Below are 15,647 nucleotides of genomic sequence, written 5' to 3' on the forward strand. Positions count from 1 at the left end.
AAGGATTGGTTCTGACACTAGAAGTGAAGGTCAAACTTCAGAATAACATTTCTTGGTATATTGAAGGTCCTCTAGACCAGCGCTGTCCAATAGGGTAGTGATCAGCCATTTGTGGCTACTAAACTAAAATTAATTAAAATTAAAACTTCAGATCCTTAATTGTATTGGCTACATTTCATATGCTCACTAGGCTACTGGTGACTGTTTTGGACCGCCTAGGTATAGTACATTTCCATCACGACAGAAACTTCTATCAGACTGTATTGCTTTAGAACAGTGGTTCTCAACTGGGGGTGATTTTGGCTCCCAGGGGACATTTGGCACTATCTAGAGACACTTTTGGTTGTCACATCTAGGGATGTGTGCTACCGGCATCCAGTGGGTAGAGATCAAGGATACTGTTAAACATCCTGCAGTGCTCTGGCCAACTCCCACCTGCACCCCAAACAAAGAATCATTTGGCTTAGGATGTCGGTAGTGCCACGACTAGGAAGCCCTGCTCAAGCCTATAAGCTTCTCTTGGGATGCCTGGGTGGCTCAGTCAGTTAAGCGTCTGACTTTGGCTCAGGTCATGATCTCATGGTTTGTGAGTTCGAGCCCCACATCAGGCTCTGTGCTTACAGTGCAGAGCCTGCTTGGGGTTCTCTCTCCCTCTGTCTCTGCCCCTGCCCTTCTCACACTTTCTCTCTCTCTCACAATAAATAAATAAATGAAATGAAAAATGAAAGACTATAAGCTTCTCTAGAATAGGCACTTAGCATTATTCACCATATCTCCAGCTCCTAGCAAAAAGTCTAAAACACAGTGGATGCTTATTATTTGTTAAATAAAAAAATTAAGGTGTCTGCTTGTGTATACTGCAACTTGAATCTTTTCTTTTTTCCATGGGAGCTATGCTCTGGGTTTGTTTTGTGTGTGTGTGTTTTTGTTTTTTGTTTTTTGTCTTGCCCCTAGCCTGAGAGATCTCTGCTTTGTTGTTGAGAATATCTTGAACATCTAGAGTATCTCTGAGTGATTGAAGTAGTTCCTTGGGGCTTTTGAAGGATTCCTTTTGGTTCAAAGGAAAACCTAAAAGATTTGACCAAATTGGGTAATTGTTCAGATTTCCCCAAACTGATCAGAATGCCTGAAGTAGGTATTGCTCTAGCAGGCTTGGAGTTGCTGCTGGATTGCCACTAGATCTGTTGAGTGACTCTACTGGTTCATTGGAATCATACATGGTGTCTAGCATCACTATGTATGGGACCATAAGGGAATCCCCCAAACTTGTAAAGTTCATGTGTACTCAGTACAGAAAGTTTAGGAAATGTGGGTAGTCAAGGCAGAAAACAAAAATCACTTGTAACCCCAGTATCCGAAGATAACCACTAATATCCTTTGGGATATTCTTTTTTTCTTTATAAAATGATAGCCCACAGTACATATTTACTTGTAACTCCCCCACTCCATGTATTAATATAAGTATTCTTCTACAGTGTTATTTTTTCTTTTTTACATAATTGCACAGTCTAGTACTTTTTAAAAGTGCCAAGGGATGGGACACCTGGGTGGCTCAGTTGGTTGAGAGTCAACTTTTGATTTCGGCTCAGGTCATGATCCCAGGGTCATAGGATCCAGCCCCATGTCGGGCTCTGTGCTGAGCATCAAGCCTGCTTAAGATTCTGTCCCTCTGCCCCTCTCCCCTGCTCACATGCACGCGTGCTCTCTCTCAAACAAAATTTAAAAATTAAAAAAAAAAAAATAGGGACGCCTGGGTGGTTCAGTTGGTTAAGCGTCCAACTTCCACTCAGGTCATGATCTTGCAATCTGTGAGTTCAAGGCCTGCATTGGGCTGTTTGCTGACAGCTCAGAGGCTGGAGCCTGCTTCAAAGTCGGTGTCTGCCTCTCTCTATGCCTCTCCCCGTCTTGCGCTCTGTCTCTCTCGCTCAAAAATAAAATAAACATTACAAAAAAGATTTTTAATAAATAAAAATGCCAAGGGCTTATCGCATTCTCAAATTCTTGGAACTCACTAGCATATGTTTTCTATTTTTGACCATATGTCTACAGTACATCTTTCAGCAATGAGAAACATTGAAGGTAACAGACCTCTTATTCCTTGGATTTTTCCATGACTCAATTTGAGAAATACTGCTTTGTTTTTACAGTCAGTATTAGTGATTCTCTTATGAGAAATCCTATCTGCATCAGCTGCTCTGTGCAGCTTAGACCTGATAACCTTCAGGAAGCAACTGGACGATTATACCAAGGCAATATATCCCTACTGCCTAAATCATGTTGGAAAGGGAGGTCAAAGCTATAACAAGCTAGGGAGTTGGAGGTGGGGCTGGCCTTAATTTGGAGAGAACAGTGGGACTGGAAAAGAATGGAGAACCAGGAGTAGGGGGTTGGGGATGGAGGGTGATAGTATAGAAAGGTCCACATATACCTATATATGAAAATATTTAGAGTTCAAATACTGAAGTCTTTTTTTTTTTTAAGTTTATCTTGAGAGAGCACATGTGAGCACACACACAAGTGGGGGAAGGGTAAAGAGGAGGTGAGAGAGAGAATCTCAAGCAGGCTCTGCACTTGGTCAGAGCAGCACCCAATGCAGGGCTTGAAACCATGAACCTTGAGATCATGATCTGAGCTGAAATCAGGAGTCTGATGCTTAACTGACCAAGCCACCCAGGCCCCCCAGGTGAAGTCTTACTTATTACCTGAATATTTATATATCCAGTGCCTACTATATATAAGGTATATTGTTTTGTCATTCCTTGTACAACAAATCTTTACTTTGAAAAACTCTCCTTTAATCTTTGAAGGCATAGATTAATCCTTAATCTTGAAGCCATACTTTATTATTATTATTTTTTAATTTCCTCTTTACTTCTGTATAACGATTATGGTTTGTTTCTCAACCATCCTTGAAGCCTGGTGCATGTGGCACCAGCTGATAAAAGTATTTAACATACTTGTTCAAGTGACTTGATCTTTTGTCAAAGGCCTAGCTAGAAAATCCCCCCAAAAAACAACCTACAACAAAACCAAAACTAGGTTTGGGGTGGGTGGAAGATTACAGAACAAGGGACTTAAAGTTATAGTTACACTATGCATGTATCATCATAAAGAAGGGGAACTAAGGTAATGGATTTGCAGTACAAGAATCAAGGTCTAAAACTGGGTGAGTAGGAATAGAAAAGACCGTTCAAATATGAGAAAAAGGAGTAAGGGGCACCTGGGTGGTTCAGTCAGTTAAGCAACTGATTCTTGGTTTTGGCTCAGTTCAAGATCTCACAGTTCATGAGTTCTCCCTCCCTCTCTCTGCTCCTCCCCCACTCACACTGTTTCTGTCTCTCTCAAAATAAATAAACTTAAAAAAATTTTTTTTAAGTAAATGAAAAGATATGGAAGATTTATGAAATGAATTTGCCTTACCATGCCTTTCTTCTTTGTTTTTTCAGTCTCTCAGAGTTATGCTCCAAAGCTCCCCTCTTCCAAGAAGAGTCACCCAATTAACTCCCTTATCAAGCAAATGTGTATTTCCTATTAACTCATTTATCCAACAATATTTGCTTATATGTGCCGGGCAATGCCAAGCAAAACAAAAAGTAATAAAGAGAAAGGTATAGTTCTAATATAGTAGAGTAATTGTTATATGCTCTCAATGTCCTCTTCCCACGCAGGAAGATAATAAAAGCAGATGAATCTGCAGTGGAGAGAGCCAAGGCCAGTGCCTCCCTCTGGGAAGCCAGGCTAGAAGTCACAGAACTCTCGAGGATTGAGTATCGTGATACTTCGCGGAGACTGGCAAAAAGTAATGAGGAGTTAAAGAAACAGCAGTATAAAATGGAGAAAGACACAATGTCTGTATTAAGTTACCTGAAGAAGCAGGATCAGGAGAAAGATAATATGGTATGTAGGTAGAAATCCTCCTGAGCCTCAATAACTACCTCTGTTATACTTGAAGCAGGATGCTATTTTTTTTTTTTACTTTATTTATTTATTTAAATCACATTTTTTTAATTAAAAAAATTTTTTTAACATTTATTCATTTTTGAAAGGCAGAGACAAAGTGTGAATGGGGGAGGGGCAGAGAGAGAGGGAGACACAGAAACAGAAGCAGCCTCCAGGCTCTGAGCTATCAGCACAGAGCCCGACGCGGGGCTCGAACTCATGGACTGGGAGATCATGACCTGAGCTGAAGTCGTCCACTTAACTGACTGAGCCACCCAGGCGCCCCTAAATCACATTTTTTAAATATATAATTTATTGTCAAATTGGTTTCCATACAACACCCGGTGCTCATCCCAACAGGTGCCCTCCTCAATGCCCATCACCCACTTTCCCCTCTCCCCCACCCCCCATCAACCCTCAGTTTGTTTTCAGTACTTAAGAGTCTCTTATGGTTTGCCTCCCTCCCTCTCTGTAACATTTTTTTTCTCCCTTCCCCTCCCCCAGGGTCTTCTGTTAAGTTTCTCAGAATCCACATATGAGTGAAAACATATGGTATCTGTCTTTCTCTGCCTGACTTATTTCAGGATGCTATTTCAAAATGACTTTACTATTAGAATTGGCTGTTATTTTCAGCCCTTGTCCTGTTGTTTTCTTGTCTGAAACAAAGATTGATGGTCATAAGGGGACATTAAGATCCATTTTATTTTAAGAAGAAGAACATATGACCTATGTGTTTTTGATATTGATAAATACTTTTAATGATTTGTAGAGGAATTCACCTTTAATCCATGATCACATGATTATGAACCCAGCAAGTTGAATCTCCTTTTTTTAGCCAGTTGAATCTTGAATTTATCTTTCTGTACTCTAAGTGTTGAGGGTAAAGCTACTATTTTAGATCTGGAAGGAAAAGGGAAGGGAACCAATATTTTGGAGCCCCTGTTTTATGCCAGGCACTATGCTAGGAAGTTTACCTCTTTTATCTCATTAAGGACTTTTAACAACTGCATGTAGCTACAATATTGTCATTCCCGTTTTACAAATTGACTCTCAGAAAGGTAACTTGCCCAAAGTCACACAGCCAGTAGGTGTTAAAGTGGAATTTAGGTGTAATTCCAAATTCTTCTCTTTCCCATTTGCCTCTATGAGCCCCATGGAGACCTAAGGGAATCTCTACCACGCTGAGGATGGTGTGCTCATTCCCATGTGTGGTTTTGTACTTTAACTATTGATCATGCATTCTCAACATATTTTTTTTTTTACTCAACATCATGTTTTTGTGGTATATTCATTAAAATCACCTGATTCGGTTTATTTTGTAAAAAATTACATTGGGGCACCTGGGTGGCTCAGTCAGTTAAGCGCCTGACTTCAGCTGGGGTCGTGATCGCATGGTTTGTGAGTTCAAGCTTCTTGTCAGGCTGTGTACTGATAGCTCAAAGCCTGGAGCCTGCTTCGTATTCTCTGTCTCCTCTCTCTGCCCCTCCCCTACTCAGGCTCTGTCTTTCTCTCTCTCAAAAATAAACATTAAAAAAGTAAAAAATAAAAGAATGAAAATTTATAATGAGCATGCTTTATTTTTTCTTTAATTCTTATCTGCTTTGTAATATTCCAGCAAATAAATAAACCAAAACTTATTTATCCATACCCACTGTGAGTCAGACTCCCATTTTTTCATTATTACAAATAGACTTTCAGTGAATATTCTTGTGGATGTCTGCTTGTGTCCATGATGGAGAGTTTCTCTAGAGTAGACACTTAGAAGTTAAATTACTACATTATGAGGTTATGCATTGTTTCAGCTTCACAGGAGTTTAAATTGAGCTCCAAAGGGGTTATACCAATTTATGCCGTCACAAGTGATGTATTAGAGTGAGGTCCTGTTTGACCACATTTTTGTCAAAACTTGATATGTTACTTAGTTTTTGTTCAATTTTACAGGTGTAAATTGATATCTTGTTTTAATTTATATTTTCCTGATTCTTAGTCATTTGAGCATCTTTTATATGATCCTTTGCTCATTCTTAATTGTTTATGCATTTGCTTCAGTACACATTGGAATTAATGCTGGTGTGATGCAAAACTTGGCTCCAGCATAAGGATGACATACAAATTCATGCCTCATTCCATAGCTTTTTCAAATACCACCTCTGCAGTCACACCTTTCCTCACTACTCTCCTTAAAGTTAAAAACAACCTCCCTTGTTTTTTCTCTGTAATATTTACTATCTTCTGTCATATTATATGTATGATAATTATACATTTGTTTATTGTCTCTTTTTCTGATTAGAATGAAACCTCACAGACGTAAAGAATTTGGGGGCTTTTTTTTTCCCTCAATGCTACACCTCCAGCATGTAGTGTAGGCCTAGCAAATAGTAGGCATTCATTAAAATATTTTTGCATGCATGAATGAATGGCTTGTGAGTATACTGATACTTTGAAAAAGTTAATAACAATCAAAACTAAGTTCAAGATGATAGTGAAAGCACATTACAGAAAGACTACTGAACATTTGTCTTGATTTTATATATTAAAGTAATTTTTTATGCATTACTGTTATTTTTTTTACCTTCTTTCACAGGCAACTTCCATTTTTAAAATTACTTTCATTAGTAGGTATTAAAATTGTCTTCTATAAAGTATTATTCTAAAATAAGTTTTTAGGTCAAATAATTTTCCAAATTCATTACATAGAAGCTTTGTGGCCTGCATTAGCTAATTGATATTGATTTATGAGTATCATTTATATTTCCTGATTTTCATCTGCCTTTGTGTATCAGAGGTTAGCATCTGGCTATAGCAAATAACATAATTTTCTCAAAATTATGGTTGACTACTGAAACCAAAGAGACTACCTTGGGAGGAAGAAGTATAGTAGATTCAATATATCCTGGTTTGTTACTCATTCTGCCATATCCTAGAAATGTGTTATTAAGCTTTATATAAACTGTCTATAATCTTATTTCATGTTAATTATAGAAATAATAGAAATGAGGAGTGTCTGGGTGGCTCAGTCAGTTGAAAGACCAACTCTTTTTTTTTTTTTTTTTAGTGTTTTTATTTATTTTTGAAGGAGAGACAGACAGAGCATGAGCGGGGGAGGAGCAGAGAGAGAGGGAGACACAGAATCTGAAGCAGGCTCCAGGCTCCAAGCTGTCAGCACAGAGCCCAACGGGGGGCTCGAACTCATGAACTGTGAGATCATGACCTGAGCTGAAGTCGGATGCTTAACCGACTGAGCCACCCAGGTGCCCCTGAACGACCAACTCTTAATGTGGGCTCAGGTCGTGATATTGAGATTGTGGGATCAAGCCCCACATCAGGCTCTGTGCTGAGTGTGGAGCCTGCTTGGGATTCTCTCTCTCTCCCTCTCTCTCTGTTTGTCCCCTGCTCACTCTCTGTCTCTCAAATAAACAACAACAACAAAAAAGAAATGAAATGGTTTTTGGAAACATATCTTGAACAAAATTAGGAGATTTTCCTTAAGAGTGTGTTTTTGTACTTAAAGGTTTGTTCAATCACAAAATAAATCTCATTATATTTCACACCTGTCCTATATGATTTAGGACTATCTCAATTTATCTTTCAGAATTTTTAGGTTTCCTTTAAGCTAGTCTAATTACAATATTTCACTTACGTATCCTCTGATTCTATAACCATGTCAAGGGGTTTTCAGTTTAAAAAGCTACTCAGGGGGCACCAGGGTGGCTCAGTTGGTTGAGTGTCCAACTCTTGTTTTTGGTTCAGGTCATGATCTCACAGTTCATGATTTTGAGCCCCGCATTGGGCTTTGCACTGACAGTGCAGAGTCTGTTTGGGATTCTCTTAATCTCTCTCCCTCTCTCTCTGTCTCAAAATAAATAAATAAACTTAGAAAAAAATAAATAAGCTACTCAGGTTTCCTACTAAAACATACTAGAATCTTTGGACAAATGATTGATTCCAAGGCAAGCAGGGAAAGTAAAAGATGAGCCTGGAATATTTGTGCAAGAAAGTAAGTAAAATAAAGGGTGGGTACCTGGATGGCTCAGTCAGTGGGGCATGTGACTTTTTTTTTTTTTTTTTTTTTACCCTTTATTTATTTTTGAGACAGAGAGAGACAGAGCATGAACGGGGGAGGGTCAGAGAGAGGGAGACACAGAATCCGAAACAGGCTGCAGGCTCTGAGCAGTCAGCACAGAGCCCGACGCGGGGCTCGAACTCACGGACCGCGAGATCATGACCTGAGCTGAAGTCGGCCGCCCAACCGACTGAGCCACCCAGGCGCCCCAGAGCATGTGACTTTTGATCTTGGGGTTGTGAGTTCAAGCCCAAAATTGGGTGTATTTACTTAAAAATAAAATTGTAAACAAACAAAAAAAAATTAAAGAGCACGGGTACTAGTTTGAAGGGGCTCCCACTGCCAAATCTGAGACAATCAAAATAAACAATGACAGTAAAACATAATCCATTGAATAAAATATGTCCATACAGTAGAATATAGAAAATTACTAAATTTCCAAAGAACGGTGGAATTGAAAAAGGCACTATTTGGTGCCATGGGATTAATTGATCCCATCAAAAATCATCGGTGGATGCTAAGACTAGTGGTGAAAGTTTGATGAGCAGAAGGATATTTGCATAGTCTCAAAATCTGTCCTTAATTTGTAAATTAACTTAATTAGAAAAGGAAAATTGTAACTTTTTAATAGTCTCAAAATATCTTTCCTTAATTTGAAAATTACTTAATCACAAAAGGAAAAGGTGTAACTTTGTAAAAATTTTAAAGGAAAAACCTAGCAGACACAATCTTAACCAATTGATGAAAACATCAGTTACCTTATGATATAATGCACTGAAAAGAATGCATCATCACTTAGACAGTGTGTGCCTGCCAAAAATGCATAACCTGAATCTGCTCATGGGGAAACATCAGATAGCCCCAACTCTATCTGGTATTCTTGAAAACTGTCGATGCCATAAAAGACAAAGACGGAGAAACTGTTCCAGATTAAAGGAGACTAGTACACATGGCAACTAAATGTAATGCATAATCAAGGATTATATCCTGGACCAAAAAAAAAAAAAAAAAGTTGCAATAAAGGACACTACTGGGACAATTGGCAAAATTTGAATATGGACTATAGATGAAATAATAGCATATCAATGTTAAATTTTCTGACTTTGATTACTGTGCTTCTAAAAGAATTTTGGGGCAAATGTGTGGCTCAGTTGGTTACGTGTCTGACTCGATTTCAGCTCAGGTCACGATCTGATCAGCCCTGTGTGGAGCCTGCTTAAGGTTCTCTCTCTTCCTCTCCCTATGCGCCCCCCCCCCTCAACAAATAAATAAATAAATAAATAAATAAATAGAAGAATGGAAATACATTCTAAAGTATTTAAGGGTAAAGAGGCATGATATCTTAAACCTCCTCTCTCATCGTCCAGAAAAAAAAAAATGTATATCATCTCTACATATTTTAGATAGATCAATCTATACATACATAGAGTGGGAAAGCAAATGGGAAAAATTGGGTAAAAACTATATGAGAACTCTTTGTACTCTTGAAACTTTTTTCCAAAAGTTACCCAGATAAGAGAAATACAAATAAAAACTACAGTGAGATATTACCTCACACCTATTAAGATGGCTATGATCAGAAAAATAGGAAATAACAAGCCTTGGGAAAGATGCAGAGAAATTGGAGCCCTTGTGCATCGTTGGTGGGAATGAATGTAAAATGGTGCAGCCATTGTGGAAAACAGTATGTAGTTTCCTCAAATAATTAAAACTAGAATTACCACATGATCCAGAAATCCACTTTTGGGGGTATTTCCAAGAGAATTTAAAGCAAGAGCTTGAAAAGATATTTGTGCACCCCCTTCATTGAAATATTATTCACAGTCAAGAGGTGGAAGCAACCCAAATGTCCATTGACAGATGAACGGATAAAGAAAATGGATATATACATACAATACAATAATATGCAGACTTAAAAAAAAAAGAAAACCCTCATTAAAAAAAATTTTTTTTTTAAAAAGAAGAAAGTCCTGTCACATGCTACAACATGGATGAACTTAAAGGGCATTATGCTAAGTGAAATAAGCCAGTCACAAGAGAACAAACTGTATGATTCTACTCATACAAATTATCTGAAGCAGTCAAAAGTCAAAAGCGTTGGGGAGGGGGGTAGGTAGGAGAAGAAAGTAGTGTTTTATGATATAGAATTCCAGTTTTGCAAGATGAAAAAGTTCTAGAGATCTGTTGCACAACAATGTGAATATATTCAACACTGCCGAACTATATACTTAAAAATGGTTCAGATGGTAAATATAATGTCGTTTTTACCACAATAAAAAAAAAAATAGTTACCCAGGCAATTCTGATGATAGCCAGGTTTTAGAAACTGGCAATAGCAGGTTAAGGGCATGGAATTATGCCCCCTTTTCTCTTCTTTCTACCATACTCTACCTCTCCAACCCTATTGGTTTTAATATCATGTGAAAACTAGGCTACTTAATGAAGATAAGACACAGAGCAATGTTTTTTACCTTCCTGACGGTATTTCCAACTTCTACAGATTGAAAAACTCAAACAGCAATTGAATGAAACAAAGGAAAAAGCCAAAGAGGAGAATGAGAAATTGGTGAGTGTCTAGGTGCTACTACTTTTACTTACTGGATGGTCAGGTTTCTGGCAAGTTCAGATATTTAAGACACAAAATGAGTAAGTGAATAGGTCCTCACCTCAGCCTCAGTGACCTTAAAGCTCACACACTTGATTGTGCAGAAGCTCAAAAATAGCAAAACTGTTTTCGTAGAAAATGATCTGGTAGTCGTGGTGCTCCTGAGTTTGTCCTTTCAATGGCTTTTCAGTGGATGGAGGTAGGAAATATAAATTCAGATGCAGGAGTACAGGGTTTTTACTTGATCCAGTCTCCTTTCTCTCTCACCAGAAATTCTGGGTCTTAATATCAGGTAAGATTGAGTTATTGCTCCAAACCTCAATACATCAACAGTCACAGAATAACTAACACCAACATAGATTAGTGGAAACAGTTTAAGATTTTAGGGGACACTTTTCCCCTCTGGATACATACCAATAGGGATCTATGATCAAATTGCATTACCATTTGAAATAATTTCTTTCTGTGTGATTATGCCACCAACTCAAGAACACATTTTGTTTTTGATTCTGGGGAGTTGCTTTTTAAAATTATGGAATTATATAAAATTATGTAATTTTAAAGTTATGTAATTACATAATTATGTAAAATATTTATGTGGCTCCAAAGTCAAATCAAGCGTGTTATATTCTGAGAAATCAAACTATCCATGTCTTCACAATATACCAGAGTATATTGTCAAAACCGATTTTTGTCAACATGATAGGTGAAAAAGGGTATTCCAGTGTATTTCAACTTGGATTTCTCTTATTTTGAGCTAGGTTGAGCATTTTTTCATGTTTGAGGGTCATTTGCATTTCTTTTTGACAACTCATTCATTTTTTAAATTGTTATTGGCCCTTTTTTCCTCCTCTTCCTCTTTTTTTCTCTTCTCTCCTTCTCTTTCCTTTATACTCCTCCTCCACTTCCTTTTCCTCCTCCCTCTTCCTTCCTCTTTTTTTCCCCACCTTCTCCTTCTCTCTTGATTTATTAGAGATACTGGCCCTTCCTTTATCTCTTAGCTTACTAATTTTAATTTACGGTTAGGGCTGTTACTTCTCTTTCTTACAAATTAAAGATTTGTTTAGTCTTCTCAAACCTCTTTTTAGTAATTAACCTGCATTTTCCAGATAAGATCAGCTCATTCTAGAAGTTCTTTCTTATTCAAGGCACTTGGTATCTTCTAACAAAAAGTAAAACTTTATGCAAAAACAAAAAGGGAACATTTCTTCAAAGAAGATAGACAAATGGCCTAAGGTTTCAAGGGAACACAACTTTGTGGGACTTCTGTTCTTTTTCCTAATTCATTTAACTGTTTGGGTTTTTTGTTTTGTTTTGTGTTTTGTTTTTTGTTTTTTTGCATATAGGAACAAAAGTATATTGTGCAAATAAATGAGCTGGAGGGAGAGTTCCAGCAAAAAGCCAAAGAAATTGGCATGATTCAGACAGAGCTGAAAACAATAAAACAATTCCAGAAGAGAAAAATCCAAGTGGAGAAAGAATTAGATGACGTAAGTTTCTTTCTTTCTTTAAACATAGGGGATTAGAGGGGCACCTGGGTGGCTTAGTGGCTCAAGCATCTGACTTTTGGTTTTGGCTCAGGTCATGATCTCACGACTTTGTGGGTTCGAGCCCCACATGGGGCTCTGTGCTAGCAGTGAGGGGCCTGCTTGGGATTCTTTCTCTTTCTCTCTCTCTCTCTCTCTCTGTCTCCTCTCTGTCCCTTCCTCACTCGTGCTCTCTCTTAAAATAAATAAAGAAATACTTTTAAAAAAGGAGATTAGGATTAACTACAAGCATAATTCAGAGATATTGCAGGTTTGGTTCCAGAGTGCCACAATAAAGTGAATGTCACAATACTATACTTTTTTTTTTTTTTTTTTTTGTCTTTTTAAGTAGGCTCCTTGCCCAACATGAGGCTTGAACTCACAACTCTGAGATTGAGAGTCCTGTGCTCTACTGACTGAGCCAGCCAGGTGCCCCTCACAATACTATACTTATGTGTGCAAAAGCCTTCATAGACATTTACTCCTGTGAGACGGTAAAGGACTCCCTTTGGCATTTTAGAGATTATTTGAGAGAAAGTAGAAGACATCATGAGTGTAGCACTGGGTGCAAAAAAGTCTTGGTTAGACTTTTCTAAGCATTGATTTCTTTGTAACTTCACCAAATCTCAGCCAACACACCTTCTGCTTTTATCAGTAATTAAACCTTTGGAGTCACTTCAATAAGAAACACACTACAGTTCTTGGAAAACAGTAGGGGAAAACAAAGTAGAAAGTCCCAAAGGAAACTAGGTTGAGACTGGTGAGTGATAATTTTAGAACATTTTAGAAGGTTCTCTGGGTAGGGGTAGGTGGGGTGAGGAAAACTGTACTTTCAGAAAGTTTCTCTGACTTCGCTTTGCTTTTTCTCTTTCCATTCCCTCAGCTCGGAATATAGTTTTATTGCATTAATAATAATGTAGTAAATGGCACTACATTTACATTTAGTAGATGAGTGTTGGGCACAGTAGCAAAAATCAGCTTTGTGACTTTGGGCAAGTTACTTAACCTCTCTATACCTTGATTTCCTGATCTGTAAAATGAGGATAGTAAGAGTTCATCATAGGCTCATAGGGTTGTTGTAAGGATTAAATGAGTTCATATAGTTACAGTGCTTAAAATAGCATTATGTCATATAAGAGACAATTATATTTACAATAGTATGTAGCGCTCTGCAAACAGAAGTCCTGATTTGTAGCATTTGCTGGTTTCCTTGGTATAAATACTCTTATTATGGCCAATTTCAAGCTACCAACACCCTAACACATGCTAGCGACATTCCTGGTGTGAGTCTGCTCCAATGTGCAATTAAATACTGCTGCCGTTATTAGTAATAGCAGTAGCATTACCGCCTAAGATAACCATATTTCATATAGTGGAGGAGCTGAAAGTTGGTGCTCTAAAGTCAGACTGCTAGAGTATAAATACTGTTTTCACTACTTGAATATTATCTTGTTAAGCTTCCTCATCTAAGCCATGGAGCTGGGAATAATGGTACCAACTTTAAAGGGTCATTGTGAAGACTAAATGAAATCATCTGTTTTAAATGCTTAGCACTGGGTGGTAAATATTACCTGCTGTTGCTGTTTCTGCTGCTAGTATTACTACTGCTAAAATTATGATTATAGAAATTAGTATTCTTTAAGTATTATTTAGTATTATTTAAGGCCCTTCCACCATCCCTTTTGACGCCTCTCATTCTTGGTCATGGTATTCTCCAAGCATGCAATGTCTCTCAAGCAGTCCTTGGGCTCCCCAGAACCCTATTGAGCAAGAACAAGGTCTGATGGGAAACCAAAGTTCCTGCATCCTATCTCTGTTTACCTCCCAGCTAACTGCCAAATTGCAAGGGTGTATGAGAAATGAATAAGTCAGACAAGATACTGTAGTGGTTGAAATCAGGGACTTCATGTCCTGGCTCCGCAGCTGATAGCTATGTGGCCCTTGGATAGTCTGTTAATTTCTCTGAGTCTCAGATTCTTCATTTGTAAAATGTGGCTATAATATCACGTGTCTCCTCTTAGAGATGTTGTGTGGATTAAATAAAGTAATGTGTGTAAAATATTTAGCATATTTATTCCTACTAGTCTCCAGTAAGAGGAGTAACGTCATAATTGTTGATATTTACTTGTTATGATTATATAGCTTTAAAAATTGTAATAGAGTACTCTTAAAAGCTCTAATTAAAGGAATGAGTTGGCACATTTTAGGCAAAGTGGGAAAGTCTAAGACACTTTCTTAAATTGGAGGAATGTATAGGAAAGTGTTTTAACTCTTTCTGTCATAATTGCAAAGTTATCTCCCAACCTCCCTGCCTGGCTGACTTTGTGAACTTGATTGCCTGTTGCTTTACAACTGTCGTTCTGTTACTTTAAAATTGTTCTTAATTTCAGTAGCTCATCTTTATACAAGCTCCTGTGCAGTATTTTCTGAGGAACTCTCTCCTTCTATGTGTTTCCAGACCTTTAAAGTCCTTAAGGGGAACCAGTGTGGCTCAGTCCATTAAGCATCTGATTTGATCTTAGATCCCTGCGTTGGGCTCCGTGCTGACAGCAAGGAGCCTGCTTAGGTTTCTCTCTTTCCCTCTCTCTTTGCCCCTCTCCCACCTGGTCTCTTTCTCTCTTTCTCAGAACAAAACAAAACATAACAAAAACGACAACAATAACAAACCACATTAAAGTCCTTAAAATAGCAGCTATATAACTGTCTTCTCTAGTTATTTTATGTTTGTATTGCTCATTAGTTTTGTAAACTGAGGAGAATAAAAGGAGCCAGATCATCTACTTGTGAATGTCTTTGTCACTCCTCACTAGTCGCTAGACTGGTACTTACTAATAAAACTTGCTAAGTGAGTGATACAAGGCAACCATCTAAAATGAAATCCTTTCATGGAATTCATAGAATCTTAGAGCTGAAAGAAACTTTAGGGCCAATTTAAGCCATTCTATAGATGAGCAAAACTGAGACACAAAGATGTTAAGTGACTTTCGTGGTAATTTGTAGAGCTGGTAGCAGAACCCTGTTGATCTGAATCCCTGCCCAGTACTTCTAGTCGTGCCCTCTCTATTTCTTCACCTGCATTATTACCTATTATTGAAGAAAAATTACCCTCAAATCTAGCAGCTTAAAACTACACTAAACATTTGTTAAAAACAAATGGATTTTTAACAAAACCCATGGGTCAAGAATTTGGGAGCAGTTTGGGGCACCTGGCTGGCTCCATAGAGCATGTGACTCTTGATTTCAGGGTCACGAGTTCAAGCCGCACGTTGGGTGTGGAGCCTACTTTAAAAAAAAAAAAAAAAGAATTTGGGATTAGGTTAACTGGGAAATTCTGACTCAGGGTCTTCCATGAAGTTACAGTCTAGATATCAGCCAGGGCTGCAGTCATCTGGAGGCTTGATTGATTAGAGCTTCAGGATCTGTTTCCGAGTGCCAACTAACATGCTGTCAAGTTGGGACTAGTAATTACTGAGAGGCCTCAGCATCTTCCCACATGGGCCTTTCAATGACTTTA

The 15,647-nt window shown here is 38.0% G+C and overlaps 1 protein-coding gene across 4 annotated transcripts in view; it reads left to right on the forward strand.

Annotated features, from left to right (window-relative positions):
* BBOF1 (basal body orientation factor 1) overlaps window positions 1–15,647 on the forward strand; it is a 57,374-nt gene that overhangs the window by 496 nt on the left and 41,231 nt on the right. For all 4 annotated transcript variants that reach the window (XM_058739613.1, XM_058739610.1, XM_058739611.1 and 1 more), the window contains exons 2-4: window positions 3,669–3,897; window positions 10,503–10,568; window positions 11,954–12,097. In XM_058739613.1, coding sequence (XP_058595596.1) covers window positions 3,669–3,897; window positions 10,503–10,568; window positions 11,954–12,097 — 439 coding nt within the window. The remainder of the gene's footprint in view (window positions 1–3,668; window positions 3,898–10,502; window positions 10,569–11,953; window positions 12,098–15,647) is intronic.

Source organism: Neofelis nebulosa, chromosome 7, assembly GCF_028018385.1.
Source record: "Neofelis nebulosa isolate mNeoNeb1 chromosome 7, mNeoNeb1.pri, whole genome shotgun sequence".
Lineage (NCBI taxonomy): Eukaryota > Metazoa > Chordata > Mammalia > Carnivora > Felidae > Neofelis > Neofelis nebulosa.